Source organism: Nothobranchius furzeri, chromosome 4 (assembly GCF_043380555.1).
Source record: "Nothobranchius furzeri strain GRZ-AD chromosome 4, NfurGRZ-RIMD1, whole genome shotgun sequence".
NCBI classification, from domain to species: domain Eukaryota; kingdom Metazoa; phylum Chordata; class Actinopteri; order Cyprinodontiformes; family Nothobranchiidae; genus Nothobranchius; species Nothobranchius furzeri.
This window is the reverse complement of record NC_091744.1, coordinates 87,971,159-87,986,286: the sequence shown is the minus strand read 5'-3', so window position 1 is coordinate 87,986,286 and position 15,128 is coordinate 87,971,159. Positions and strand designations below refer to the sequence as shown.

General features: G+C 41.4%; 1 protein-coding gene across 1 annotated transcript; it reads right to left on the bottom strand.

Moving 5' to 3' along the window:
• Positions 1-1,020: 1,020 nt before the first annotated feature.
• On the bottom strand, positions 1,021-14,580 carry wfdc1 (WAP four-disulfide core domain 1). The gene is made up of 7 exons (XM_015965432.3): positions 14,288-14,580; positions 4,351-4,546; positions 4,191-4,274; positions 1,829-1,969; positions 1,423-1,473; positions 1,277-1,347; positions 1,021-1,204 (listed from the first exon to the last, which is right to left on the bottom strand). Exons 1-6 carry the CDS (start codon positions 14,378-14,380, stop codon positions 1,289-1,291), a joined length of 624 nt encoding a protein of 207 aa, XP_015820918.1. The 5' UTR covers positions 14,381-14,580; the 3' UTR covers positions 1,021-1,204; positions 1,277-1,288.
• Positions 14,581-15,128: the final 548 nt, after the last annotated feature.

Genomic DNA, 15,128 nt, shown 5'->3' with positions numbered 1-15,128 from the left:
ACAAATATAGGCTTGAAATATTGGACTTTGCACGTAATGAGTCTATCTAGTGCACGTTTTATTTAGAATTACTGCAAATTTGCTAAATATATTCTTGTTACGACTGGCTCTCTGTCCAGGGTGTACCCCGTCTGACTGCCCATTGACTGCCGGAGATAGGCACCAGCGCCCCCGCGACCCTGCATGGACAAGCGGGTTCAGACAATGGATGATGGATGGATGGATATTTTTGTTACCATTTTTTGTTATTATTGTTTAAATACTCCATCTGGACAATAAAAACAACAGATTTGAGAAAACCGAGAGAAGCGGGAATGGCATCATGATCATGAGGTTTATTGGAAACAGCCAAGGCAGAAACGCAGCACCAGTCAGTGACATTCACACGCCGACGGAGTTCTGCACCGAGTTTTACTTCAGCTTACTCTTCTGTTAGGCAGCAAACAACGTTAGCACCATCAGCTGTGATACAAGAACACAACAAGCTAAGGCTGATACGAATAGAAAATTAGTGCAAAATGTACTTAAAAATATGCACTGTAATATATAATTATTTTTACTTTTTATTTCTGCACCGCTCTCCAGAGTTTTTATCAACACTTTGGCAAACACACCCTGAAATATAAGACATGAAAATACTCACAATTCTGACTTTCTAAACACATTTAATGTCAGTCTTTTGTAAAACTTTTATTCTTTCCAGCTTCATCTGTTGGCTGGAACGAATCCACAGCTGGTCGACATGTTTTAAAACCCTCACAACACAAATGTTCACCATGCATTATTTCTCCTCCTTAAATATGAAATCACGTTTGGATTTGATCAGAGATCCAACCCCACAGCTGGAATATTTCTGTCTTCGTAACTCTTTGCAGATTTGAGAGACGGAGCTTTGGAGGAAGCGTTACGGCCACATGGACGTGGTTTCCTCTGCTGACCAGATGTAAGGTTAGAGAGCAGCTCTGTCTGTGAGAACAAAAACGAGACTAAAGGAAAACTGTAAGGAACTAGAAAAAGGGCTCTGGTTGCTCTCACAATGCACTTTAATGACTTTGTCATTTTTAAATAAAAACACATTTCTTTGGTTGTAAATCGTGGGTACAGCACCACACCCGTCTCTCACAGGACGAGTAACGGAGGAGGTCTTATTCTGGTTCAGGTGTGAAATGTCTGAGGTGCTGTTAAAGGTGAGGATGACGTCCTCCTGAAAAAATGAAATAAGAAAAAAACGTTTTTGAAGGCAGCCGGGGACATTCAGAATGTGAAGTGATGATACCTGAGGAGGGCTCTATCCCAGATGTTTGTGATGATGTTTGTCGTAGCTCACTGCGTTGTTAGAACTAGATCCTGAAATACAAATATTTTACCGTCAGGGCTTGATTTCTTATTTTCTAATTTAAAATGTCAAGCGTTCTTCCTCACCTAAATGATCCTTGTAGTCCTTGAAGTACTTGTGTCTCAAACCTCGCCCATCTGCTCAGAAAAACGGCGAAACAAAAACAGGCATTAAACTTTAAATACAGCGAAACAGATTTAGAGAAACGGATTAAAAACACCAAGTTCTCCTTATGAATCATCCGCTTCTGCCCAAACCTCCAGCCACACATAATCAGTTCATCTTGCGTGTGTGAGTGATTTACGAAGTCGCTCTAGTTTGTGTATTTTTAGCTGCTAAACTAAAATGAGAAAGCTGGTGGCTAACAACAAGCACTCTGCCAGGAATCAAACAGCTGCAAGACCCAACGTCCTCCTCCACGTGAGGAACCTTTAAGGTCAGTGCTGCTGCATCAGAATATTCAGAAACACATGCTGATGGAACTAATCATACCAGAACTGCTGCGCTGCTTGATGCACTGTCCACGGTTTGGGATGCCAGCTGCGGGGTTTCCGGGGTTGATGATGTGGCACTCGTATCCCGTAGGACAGTGAAGGGGCTCGTCTCCATCCTCAGTTGTGCTGCAGGCTTCAGCTGCAGGAGAGCAGTCTCAGTTTATGAATTCTTCCTTTTCGCTCTTGTTCTTTTGCAAATGCACGTGTGGAGTTAGCGTGTTCTCCACATGCATGTGTGGAGTTAGCGTGTTCTCCTCATGCATGTGTGGAGTTAGCGTGTTCTCCTCATGCATGTGTGGAGTTAGCGTGTTCTCCTCATGCATGTGTGGAGTTAGCGTGTTCTCCTCATGCATGTGTGGAGTTAGCGTGTTCTCCACATGCATGTGTGGAGTTAGCGTGTTCTCCTCATGCATGTGTGGAGTTAGCGCGTTCTCCTCATGCATGTGTGGAGTTAGCTCGTTCTCCTCGTGCATGTGTGGAGTTAGCGTGTTCTCCTCGTGCACGTGTGGAGTTAGCGTGTTCTCCTCGTGCACGTGTGGAGTTAGCGTGTTCTCCTCGTGCATGTGTGGAGTTAGCGTGTTCTCCTCATGCATGTGTGGAGTTAGCGTGTTCTCCTCATGCATGTGTGGAGTTAGCTCGTTCTCCTCATGCATGTGTGGAGTTAGCGTGTTCTCCTCATGCATGTGTGGAGTTAGCGTGTTCTCCTCATGCATGTGTGGAGTTAGCGTGTTCTCCTCATGCATGTGTGGAGTTAGCGTGTTCTCCACATGCATGTGTGGAGTTAGCGTGTTCTCCTCATGCATGTGTGGAGTTAGCGCGTTCTCCTCGTGCATGTGTGGAGTTAGCTCGTTCTCCTCGTGCATGTGTGGAGTTAGCGTGTTCTCCTCGTGCACGTGTGGAGTTAGCGTGTTCTCCTCATGCACGTGTGGAGTTAGCGTGTTCTCCTCATGCATGTGTGGAGTTAGCTCGTTCTCCTCGTGCATGTGTGGAGTTAGCGTGTTCTCCTCGTGCACGTGTGGAGTTAGCGTGTTCTCCTCATGCATGTGTGGAGTTAGCGTGTTCTCCTCATGCATGTGTGGAGTTAGCGCGTTCTCCTCATGCATGTGTGGAGTTAGCGCGTTCTCCTCATGCATGTGTGGAGTTAGCTCGTTCTCCTCGTGCATGTGTGGAGTTAGCGTGTTCTCCTCGTGCACGTGTGGAGTTAGCGTGTTCTCCTCATGCATGTGTGGAGTTAGCGTGTTCTCCTCATGCATGTGTGGAGTTAGCGCATTCTCCTCATGCATGTGTGGAGTTAGCTCGTTCTCCTCGTGCATGTGTGGAGTTAGCGTGTTCTCCTCGTGCACGTGTGGAGTTAGCGTGTTCTCCACGTGCATGTGTGGAGTTAGCGTGTTCTCCTCATGCACGTGTGGAGTTAGCGTGTTCTCCTCATGCATGTGTGGAGTTAGCGTGTTCTCCTCGTGCATGTGTGGAGTTAGCGTGTTCTCCTCGTGCATGTGTGGAGTTAGCGTGTTCTCCTCATGCATGTGTGGAGTTAGCGTGTTCTCCTCATGCATGTGTGGAGTTAGCGTGTTCTCCTCATGCATGTGTGGAGTTAGCGTGTTCTCCTCATGCATGTGTGGAGTTAGCGTGTTCTCCTCATGCATGTGTGGAGTTAGCGTGTTCTCCACGTGCATGTGTGGAGTTAGCGTGTTCTCCACGTGCATGTGTGGAGTTAGCGTGCTCTCCTCATGCATGTGTGGAGTTAGCTCGTTCTCCTCATGCATGTGTGGAGTTAGCGTGTTCTCCTCATGCATGTGTGGAGTTAGCGCGTTCTCCTCGTGCATGTGTGGAGTTAGCGCGTTCTCCTCATGCATGTGTGGAGTTAGCGCATTCTCCTCATGCATGTGTGGAGTTAGCTCGTTCTCCTCATGCATGTGTGGAGTTAGCTCGTTCTCCTCGTGCACGTGTGGAGTTAGCGTGTTCTCCTCGTGCACGTGTGGAGTTAGCGTGTTCTCCTCATGCACGTGTGGAGTTAGCGTGTTCTCCTCATGCATGTGTGGAGTTAGCGTGTTCTCCTCGTGCATGTGTGGAGTTAGCGTGTTCTCCTCGTGCATGTGTGGAGTTAGCATGTGGGGTATTGTAGGCAGAACATGCATTTCCATATTTCCAGTGGGATTAGACCCGACTCAAAGCCACAAAGTAAAGAAGAAAGTAAAATCAGCCTGGAATCACTCACGGTTTAGGGACTTAAATCAGTTTTTTTTCCTTTACATAAGTTAAGACTTTCCATCTCAATGCTCAAAGCAATGACCTTTCCTGTGAAATCTATACTTGTATACGTTTAATTTGATCTTCCTGACTCGTCAGGTGGGTGTACTCACCTTGCAGAACCTCCTCAGGACCATCCAGGAGCCAACCGTTTCCCCCTAACCACCGAGGCTTTGGCTGTACCAACCAGTCCAGCACTGCTCAAAAACAAAATCCCCATCAGTTTAATTCTGAGACAACAAGAGATTCAGAAAGCGGAGGTCTTGTGCTGACCTGGTGGTGGCTGAACGGACTCCAGGCAGGCGTAGATGCAGCCGTTATAGCAGCATCGTTTGTGACGCTCACACTCGGAGTCTGAGCGGCATCCTGGGACGTCACAGGCCCGCTCCGGCAGCATCTGAGGTGGCGGTGGACACCGGTCATTCTTCTGGTGCTGCGTGGACTGGGGATGGTTGGGGTACTCGTAGTCCTTTAAGTCACAAATCCAAAATCTGACTGAGTTATATTTGGTCCGCTAGAGGTCAGCAAGACACCAGCATGAGCGGCCGTCTACTGCTGCAGGCCTGAGGGATGGTTTCAGCATGCATGCATGATTACTAAGGCCCTGACCTCAACATCAAATCAGAATACACGTCTTGCCTGAGCCCTGGCCAGCACACATAAACAAAACTTAAAATGTGGGGGGTGCATACACATAGAGTTCTTTAAATGAAAGCATAATCCCATTCTTCAAATTGTAAATGCTCAGAGTCAAATGTGTGGAAAAGTGAGTTAAACTACTTTGCAATGCAAAGAATAAACGGTCTTTTATCTGTGCACACGTGAGGTTTATTCCAGCACAACCCCCACAAGCACAAAGGTTCTCACTCTTCAGCATCTAAACTCACTCAACTTTCAATTAAATCTGTACATTTCCACATCTGTCTGCCTCCCCAGCTGTCCCCAGAAGACCCGGAGAGCATTGTTTTCCGTGCAAAGATTTGATTTGCAGATTGCACACAGTCGTTAAATGATGCCGTTTATTTGGCAGACTCACTCACCGCCCCTCCAAACTAACCACTGAAGGAACAAAGCGCCGAGCGCTGTTGGTGGAGTAGCAAACACTGCATGTTCACTAGAATCTCACATTAATTCGCTCTGGCAGCTGCGAGCTTAGCGGCCGAGGGACTGAATTCTCTCCCTGTGGAACAATGGATGCAGCTCATGAACGTTTTATATAAGAGCTGACTGTGAAAGGAGTGCAATTTACTTATATAACGAGTTAATTTGATGACACAACCAGCCATACTTCACATAAACATGAAGAACAATTAGAACCTCTCCACATTAAAAGAAACCTTGGGGTGTGAGGTGAGACATCTTCGAGGAACAAGAAAAGAAGCTCCGCTGCAGGCGTGCTGCAGAGGCCCTGTTGCACAAACTAGTGCAGAATGAATTGCACATTTTTTGTAGTTTCTCTCTGGTATGTTTCAGATTTTAAAGATCTATGAAATGAAGGCTCCATGTTTCTCTTTGCTGTAGGTGCAAAATCATACAGTGAACCCAATACCCCAATACGTACATATATATATATATACACATGTATATATATATATATATATATATATATATATATATATATATATATATATATATATATATATATATGTATATATATATATGTATATGTGTATATGTATATATGTATATATATATATATATATATACATATATATATATATATATATATATATATATATATATATATATATATATATATATATATATATATACATGTACAGCTGCTCAGCTTGTCACTGTCGGTGTGTCCTTGGGCTTGCCTGCTGGTGGTGGTCGGAGGGACCGGTGGCGCCAGTGCTCAGCAGCCTCGCCTCTGCCAGTGCCCCCAGGGCTGTAGCTACGTCGTAGCTCATCCCTACCAGCATGTGAATGTGTGTGTGAATGGGTGAATGACTGATTGTGTTGTAAATTGCCTTGGGGGTTCCAGTACTCTAGAAGGCGCGTTGTCAAATACAGGCCATTTAGCATCTAATGAACTTTTACAAGTGTTACATAGTGAAAAAAAACACTTCCTCTAATTATTTTTACTGTGTTGTTTTGAAAGAACGATGAACATGCGCCCCCTGCTGGCAAAAAAAAAACAGAACAACACTGGTTTCCAACAGCATTTAGAAAGAAGGGAAGATGGGGGTTGCGGCCCTCCAGTGTCAGAGTCTATAAACCGGGATTATAATCTGGTGGAAGAGGTGGATAGTGGACTTTTATAAATGAGTAGGTTTTTCTTCCGTCTTCCAGGATGACAAGCCCCAAATACTCTCTGGTCCACAATCTAGAAATGAAGGCGAGATTGGTGTTTAGCGCCCTCGGGTGGGGGTAAGCAGGAACTCCACTTTATTTCTGTTGGACTTCAGAGAAATGAATATTTTAGCCTTAAAGCTGTTGCAGAAGAAAATCCTGATATTTGTTTTATTGGGTGTATTAACAATATGGAGGAGGGGGAGACGACATTTACATAAGTTAGTAGAAACACTTCTTGTGTCACTTCGAAATAAACGTTGGTTTTGTCCTCTTGAAAGTTTCAATTTCAAGGAATAAAAACAAAAGAGGATGAGGACAGGGAACCACATTTATAAAGTTACAACACTTTAAAACACTTTTTGTAAATTCTTTCACAATAAAATACTACATTTGCAACAGAGGAACAGTCTTTCTACATTCATATTCAGCTAAAAACACAAAAGAAGCCCCACATACGTAACAGTGTTAAACACCATGCTGCCTCTGTTACGGTGGACCATGAGGTCTTGAGTTGGTTCAGGTCCTATCCTGCTGGTATGTGTGAGGATGACGAGGTTCCTGCGCTGCCCTCCCTCCCGTTATCCCAGTGGGACTGTGATGTCCATGTCCTTCTGCAGGGACTTTGTTCTCTGTGTCCAATAGTCCCTTCTCCCAAACATTTTCTTCTCATTTTCTGTTTGTTTACTCTGATCTTTTAGGTGCTCTTGATCTTATGTGGAATTTGTGGAGAGATGCCACTAGAGGCCCGTGTATCTGATCTGAGATCAGACTGTTTACAGTTCCTCCAGAGATCTCAGACAGATACGAGTTTCTGTTTCCTTTTGTGCAGATTTGTGCCGATGAAATGCCACGAGACTGCTCTCAGAGCCATGACCACACCCACTCTCTCTCTCTCTCTCTCTCTCTCTCACACACACACACACACACGCACGCACGCACGCACACACACGCACACGCACACACGCACACGCGCACGCATGCACACACACGCACGCACACACACGCACGCACGCATGCATGCACACACACGCACGCACACACACGCACGCACGCACGCACACACGCACGCACGCATGCATGCATGCACACACACGCACGCACACACACGCACGCACGCACGCACACACGCACGCACGCATGCACGCACACACACACACGCACACACACGCGCACGCACGCACACACACGCACGCACACACACACACACACACACACTCACTGTCCCTCAGTGGGATGCTGGATCCAAAGCGATGGCAGGGCACACACCAGGAACATGATGATGTAATGCCAAGTGGATCAGGACGAGCGATCCCGTAATCGGACATGAAGAAAACATAATTTACTCAGTAAGGTTAAAAGAACATGCAGCAGTGAGCTTTCTGGTCATCAAAGCTTGTTTCCTACTTTTCCATTGACACGTGCATAATAACAGTAAAGTCAGGAGATCACATGCTGACAAAAACATGCTGGGAAGATGAAACCAGGTGAGATCTGGATTAAACGGTTTATTCCTGTAATCTGGGTTCCTTGGTTGGAGTAAAACGTTTGGAGACCTGAGTTAGAGATGATCACCATGGAGGGAAGTGGTGAACCAGCTGGAGTGGCAGCAATGTGTTTTACACTAACGGATAATAAAGTTAATTTATGAGGTTCTGAGCAGCAGACTCACATCATCTGACTGAGATTAGGCCTTCACAGATCAAATGGATGACTGGCTGCTCTCACTTCATCTGTACTGTAAAAAAAATAAGTGCTGTTCATAATAACTTATGATTCCTGTCCAGTTTGTTCATGATTTTCTTTTCTCTTCCTCACCATTTCACACCCATAACAACAAAAACAGTGTAAAGTTAGAGTAGAGGTAGGGGATTCTGTCATCGTCATGTTGTTACCTTCACACCAGATTCACATGGTGCACATGATGAGATCTCGCTTTGCACGGAGGCCGTGCATGACTCACTGAAGTTTAAGTTAACTTTCACTTGTTTTACAACTTAATGAAGTCCCGACTCAATTTTAAACTAGTTGTCTTTACTTCACTACCAAAAAGAACCGTTATCTGTAAATTCCTTCAATAATTGATTTATGAAACCGCTCCCACGTCCAATCACGGAGGCCCAATGTGCTGAACATAGAGCAAAGAACACATGAAACACAATGAAACAGCCTTGTTGTAAAAATAAGGAATAAAACATGTTTTCACACGACTTTAAGCCCTTGGGTCCGTCGGTGTATTAGCATCACAAAGTGAAACAGTGAATTCAAAATAAGTGCTTTTGTTGATTTCTGACACTTTGACCCCCCCCCCCCCCCCCCCCAGGAATCTCTAATAACTGATAGATTTTCATCTACATTGTTTTAAAGACATACTCGTTAGTTTTGCTTGTTTTTAGCACCCCTAGTGTCCGTTTAGTACAATCAAAGGCGAAACAAATCTCCTTGCTGTTCCTTCACCTTTAACACCTTAATCTAACAGCTGAAATGTCTTCCCAGCCTTCATTTATGTCTACAGGAGTGATTCATGTCTAAACCAAACAAATCAGCTGGGCTCAGGATCTAACACAGGCACAAAGGCTCTAGAGCCAGGTCTGTCAGACCGGACCAGCACCCATGCACCCTGTAAAGTGTCATTTCAGCTCATACTGGCTCAAGGAAGCCATTTAAAAATATGACAAAGTTTCACAGTGCCTCTTTAAAAGTGTCTATTGAGTACAGACCATGTTTGTGTTTTTGCTCACCCTGAGCCAAGAGAAACAGCTGGCCTGACAACAGCAAACACAACAGTTTGTTTACATCTGCAGGCTCTCACATGTAGAACCAGGTGGTGTCGAAATCACATCACATAAAAGACACTCGTGATCTATGATGTCTGCATCAGACACGGTCCTCGTGCACCGACAAGTCCAGGCAGACTGGCTGCGTGTTAGACTCAACAGCTAGGTGTGTGTGTGTGTGTGTGTGTGTGTGTGTGTGTGTGTGTGTGTGTGTGTGTGGTTTTCACTTGCAGGATTGTGAGTTTAAATATTTTGAATGATGATTTTATAAAGGACGCTATTCCTATTTCATTTGTGAAATCTTTAAAGACGGGAGGAAAACTGAGTAGAATAAACGAGTCTGGTTGGCTAAAAAAGTAAAAACAAAAACATAAAAGTGCTGGAGTGGCCTGGACCTGGATAAGCAAATGAAAACAGATGGAGGGACATAAAGTTCAGTTGAACCATATTTCTACAGTCCTCTTTAGCTTTTGGAACGGTGCTTTTTATTTTATGGGACCACAATTCAAGTCTAAGTGGGAGAAATGAATCTGGAGAAAGTCCAATCAAACACAGCGTGCTGAAGATGTTGGTGGTCATGGGATTCAGCCAAGACACCAATTCATGTGAAAAAATCCACGACTGTAATTTATCTCTCTGCACATCTCTGGTGTTATGACTGAGACTGAGGGAGTGTGTGTGTGTGTGTGTGTGTGGGGGGGGGGGGGGGGGGGGGGGGGGGTAAAAAAGAAAAGATGGAGAGATGGAAAAAATCCCCACAGCCATCTCAGCATGTTTCAGTTGCAGATCTTTTTGAAGCAGAGGCCAGCGAGACTAAACTTTTGGCTAATCTACGAAAGCAGCAGGAGAAGTGGAAGACGTTTGGAGAAAGGGGGAGAGGAAGGGAGAGGAGCATGTGGATGAAGGGGAAAAGCGAGCAGAAGAAAAAGGGACAGTGAGGGCATAAACAGGGTCAGAAACTGAGAACATTGGAAGCATAAAAGGTTGCAGGAAGGAAAATAAAGAGACGCAGAAAGGAGGCAGCATGCTCCAGTGAGTTCTCGTTAGAGTAGATCAGTCAGTCAGGCACGCTGAGCTGAACTAACAAGCCGGGGACAGGTCTGCAAGTTCAGCTCCTGCCCTAATACCCCGCCACACACACACACACACACACACACACACACACACACACACACACACACACACACACACACACACACACACGCACGCACGCACGCACACACACACACACACACACACGCACACACACACACTGTGCTCCTCTGTTACTCACATGGAAACTTGAAAATTAGCAACTTTTCCTGCTTTGTTGCTTAATTGGTTATGAAGTCACACAAAGTATAATTAGAGCTGTTATGTAACTATTTTAAAGTTAAATTTAACAGTTTTAACCATAAGCTGCTTTAGATTTAAGTGGTCAGATCCTCATCTACGTAACATTTAAATCACTTATCCAATAAACAAGATGAGTGATCTAGTTATAAATGTGATCTAATTATAAATTTGATCTAGTTATGAATGTGATCTAATTATAAACGTGATCTAGTTATAAATGTGATCTAGTTATAAATATGATCTAGTTATAAATGTGATCTAATTATGAATTAGATCTAGTTATAAATGTGATCTAATTATAAATTAGATCTAGTTATAAATGTGATCTAATTATAAACGTGATCTAGTTATAAATGTGATCTAGTTATAAATGGGATCTAGTTATAAATATGATCTATAAACGTGATCTAGTTATTAATGTGATCTAGTTAGAAATGTGATCTAGTTATAAATGAGATCTAGTTATAAATATGATCTAGTTATAAATGTGATCTAATTATAAACGTGATTTAGTTATAAACGTGATCTAGTTATAAATGTGATCTAGTTATAAATGGGATCTAGTTATAAATATGATCTATAAACGTGATCTAGTTATTAATGTGATCTAGTTATAAATGTGATCTAGTTATAAATGAGATCTAGTTATAAACGAGATCTAGTTATAAATATGATCTAGTTATAAATGTGATCTAGTTATAAATGAGATCTAGTTATAAATGGGATCTAGTTATAAATATGATCTATAAACGTGATCTAGTTATTAATGTGATCTAGTTAGAAACGTGATCTAGTTATAAATGAGATCTAGTTATAAATGTGATCTAATTATAAATGGGATCTAGTTACAAATGTGATCTAGTTATAAATGGGATCTAGTTATAAATGGGATCTAGTTATAAATGGGATCTAGTTATAAATATGATCTATAAACGTGATCTAGTTATTAATGTGATCTAGTTATAAACGTGATCTAGTTATAAATGAGATCTAGTTATAAATGAGATCTAGTTATAAATATGATCTAGTTATGATTGTGATCTAGTTATAAATGAGATCTAGTTATAAACGTGATCTAGTCATTAATATGATCTAGTTATAAATGTGATCTAGTTATAAATGGGATCTAGTTATAAATATGATCTATAAACATGATCTAGTTATTAATGTGATCTAGTTAGAAACGTGATCTAGTTGTCAATGAGATCTAGTTATAAATATGATCTAGTTATAAATGTGATCTAATTATAAACGTGATCTAGTTATAAACGTGATCTAGTTATAAATGGGATCTAGTTATAAATGGGATCTAGTTATAAATATGATCTATAAACGTGATCTAGTTATAAATGTGATCTAGTTATAAACGTGATCTAGTTATAAACGAGATCTAGTTATAAACGTGATCTAGTTATAAACGTGATCTAGTTATAAACGTGATCTAGTTATAAACAATCTAGTTATAAATGTGATCTAGTTATAAATTGGATCTAGTTAAAAATATGATCTATAAATGTGATCTGGTTATTAATGTGATCTAGTTATTAATGTGATCTAGTTATAAATTAGATCTAGTTATAAACATGATCTAGTTATTAATATGATCTAGTTATAAATATGATCTAGTTATGACCGTGATCTAGTTATAAACATGATCTAGTTATAAACAATCTAGTTATAAATGTGATCTAGTTATAAACGTGATCTAGTTATAAACATGATCTAGTTATAAACAATCTAGTTATAAATGAGATCTAGTTATAAATAGGGCTGGGGGTAAACGATTATTTTTAAAACGATTATTCTGACGATTATTTTATCGAATAGTCGACTATTCTAATTACTATTTAGAAAATTAATCTAATGATTATTTTTCTATTGCACAATTAACAAAAACCAGAAAATCACAAATAAATTCCTCAAAAAAATTGATAAATTCTTACTGTAAGAGAATAAACACTACAGGCCTTCCATTTTTTATAACACTGCGTTTATTGTGTTGGTTGGTTATGTTCTGGTGACGTGTAGAACTTGGGAGTGCAGGCTGCTGCCTGAGAGGTGGTAGAAGATGGAGTGTCTCCATGCTGCTTTGTTTTGGTCACTTATGTGCGTGAGGCGAGTGGTCTTACGGGTTAAACCAAACTCAGGTGATATTTTACACTAAACCGAAAACCCACAACACTCTAAATGTAATAAAAGGGAGATCTACACCACAAAAAACATGAACTCTAAACCAAAACGTAACGGCTTATCCCAACGCAAGAAGCTGTTAGCGAAGATGCTAACAGTAGCTTTACCAACGTTAAGTTCAAGTTACCAAGTTTAAATAAACCAAAAACACCCAGCAGCAAACAGACCAGCACGGAGGAGAGACTGCTACCACCAAAACAGCTCTCCTCATGTCTGAAAGAAGCTCCTTAATGAAGGGAGAAGCGCTCCCGGTGATTTTCTACATCTGCGATAGACACGAAGCAGCGCATCTGACCCCGGAAGTTGTTGTCCGTTGCCGGGAGACGAAGGCGGGCAAAACAGGAAAATAATCTAGTAGTGGACGGACGTTGTTCCGGGTCTTCGGTATTTGGCGGAGATGTTAGTGAAGGCGGAGAAGAGGGCGAACTAGAGGAAAAACAGGCAGATTCCTCCTCTATTTACAAACTCCTGGGGATGCAACAAGTGGGCGCGGTGCGTCGACTACCGGATCTGACGTCGACAAATTTTTAGAATCGAGCCGTCGACTTCGTCGAGGCTTCGCTACAGCCCTAGTTATAAATGTGATCTAGTTATAAATGAGATCTAGTTATAAACGTGATCTAGTTATAAACGAGATCTAGAAATAAATATGATCTAGTTATAAATGAGATCTAGAAATAAATATGATCTAGTTATAAATGAGATCTAGTTATAAATGTGATCTAGTTATAAATGAGATCTAGATATAAATATGATCTAGTTATAAATGGGATCTAGTTATGAATATAATCTAGTTATAAATGTGATCTAGTTACAAATGTGATCTAGTTACAAATGTGATCTATTTATGAATGTGATCTAGTTATAAATATGATCTAGTTGTAAATGTGATCTAGTTATAAATGTGATCTATTTATAAATGTGATCTCGTTATAAATATGATCTAGTTATAAATGAGATCTAGATATAAATATGATCTAGTTATAAATGGGATCTAGTTATGAATATAATCTAGTTATAAATGTGATCTAGTTACAAATGTGATCTAGTTACAAATGTGATCTATTTATGAATGTGATCTAGTTATAAATATGATCTAGTTATAAATGTGATCTAGTTATAAATGTGATCTATTTATAAATGTGATCTAGTTATAAATGTGATCTAGTTATAAATGTGATCTAGTTATAAATGTGATCTAGTTATAAATGTGATCTAGTTATAAATGTGATCTAGTTATAAATATGAACCTTATGAATGTACAACACAGGCTGCGGTTTGCTATAGGTCTGCCTTTGCAGACAGGGTTAGGGTTAGGTTTTAAAGCTTTATGACATGACATTTTTTCCATCCTTATGCAGTCATCAGAACTTCTCTGCAAAAATACTTTCAAAAATATTGACCTGCTTATGTTTACCCTAAAGTACAAACATTTACTTTCCCTCCAGGTCTTAGGTTAACCTTCCAAACTTTTTTCTCACCTCAGCTACAAAACTGCCCCGATGTGTGAAACTCGCCTCCCTAACAGAGCTAAAGCTCTCGCGTTAGTTTTGACCTGTTTCCACTTTGAGCTCATGCTCAGATAAGAGTCAAATGCGAGTTAGAAGCCTCACCTTCTGACTGAGTCCTCTTTTTCTTATTCTTCTGGCATCACTTCCTGTGGACAGGACCAACAGGGACAGCAGCAGCACCACAAAGCCCGGCATGGTCCGAGTCCAACCTCTTATTGTGGAGATCTTCTTCTCCTATGTCCTCTCATGTGCAGGCAGAGATATCACAAGTCCTCGTCTCACCAATCAGACCTGACTTTACATCCGGCTGCAGAAAAGTGCAGAGCAGAATTACAGAGCGGAGAAAAAGACAAAAGCAGTTATGAAACAAGAAAGCTGAGGAGAGCAACAAAACAAGAGCGAAAGCAGCAGTCCGTGCATCTACTGCTGAGTGCACAGAGTGTGCACATGTCTGAGGAAGAGGAGGGGAGGTGAACGTGTCTGCTGAGACCTCCCCTTTTTTCCATCTTGGAAGGCGATCTCTGTGGAAATCTGTGAGAGATGTCTATTTGGGAATGATAATTATTTTTTGTTATAAAAAATTAAACTACTTACCAGGAAGTTTGGAGCTCAGGCTCATGCATTTAGTCCAGCTTTCAGCGTTAGATTATCTCGTTTAATCTGGATGGTAGTCTAAATTTACAAGTTGGCAAAATATTTAGTTAGAGATTTTTTATATTTAGATCTTAACATGCAAGTTAAAATTTTACTTTAAATGTTTAGTTTTAGTTCATTTAGACCAAAGTGCTGCATCTTTAGATTTGACTCCAAATGTTCATCTTTAATATTTATTTTAAAGCTAACATGGCAGATACAGACACAGAAGGAACATTATAGTGGCATCCTGCTACCATTGTTACCCTGTGCATGTAACATGACCCCACAGCTTTAGAAAAGCTGCAGG

Excerpts from the sequence above, each read along its gene's own strand:
- wfdc1 (XM_015965432.3), bottom strand. The coding sequence starts at position 14,380 with ATGCCGGGCTTTGTGGTGCTGCTGCTGTCCCTGTTGGTCCTGTCCACA. Across the intron at positions 4,547-14,287 it reads AAAGAGGACTCAGTCAGAAG|GACTACGAGTACCCCAACCA; the intron begins GTGAGGCTTCTA and ends TGTGACTTAAAG. Across the intron at positions 1,970-4,190 it reads TCCTGAGGAGGTTCTGCAAG|CTGAAGCCTGCAGCACAACT; the intron begins GTGAGTACACCC and ends GCTCTCCTGCAG.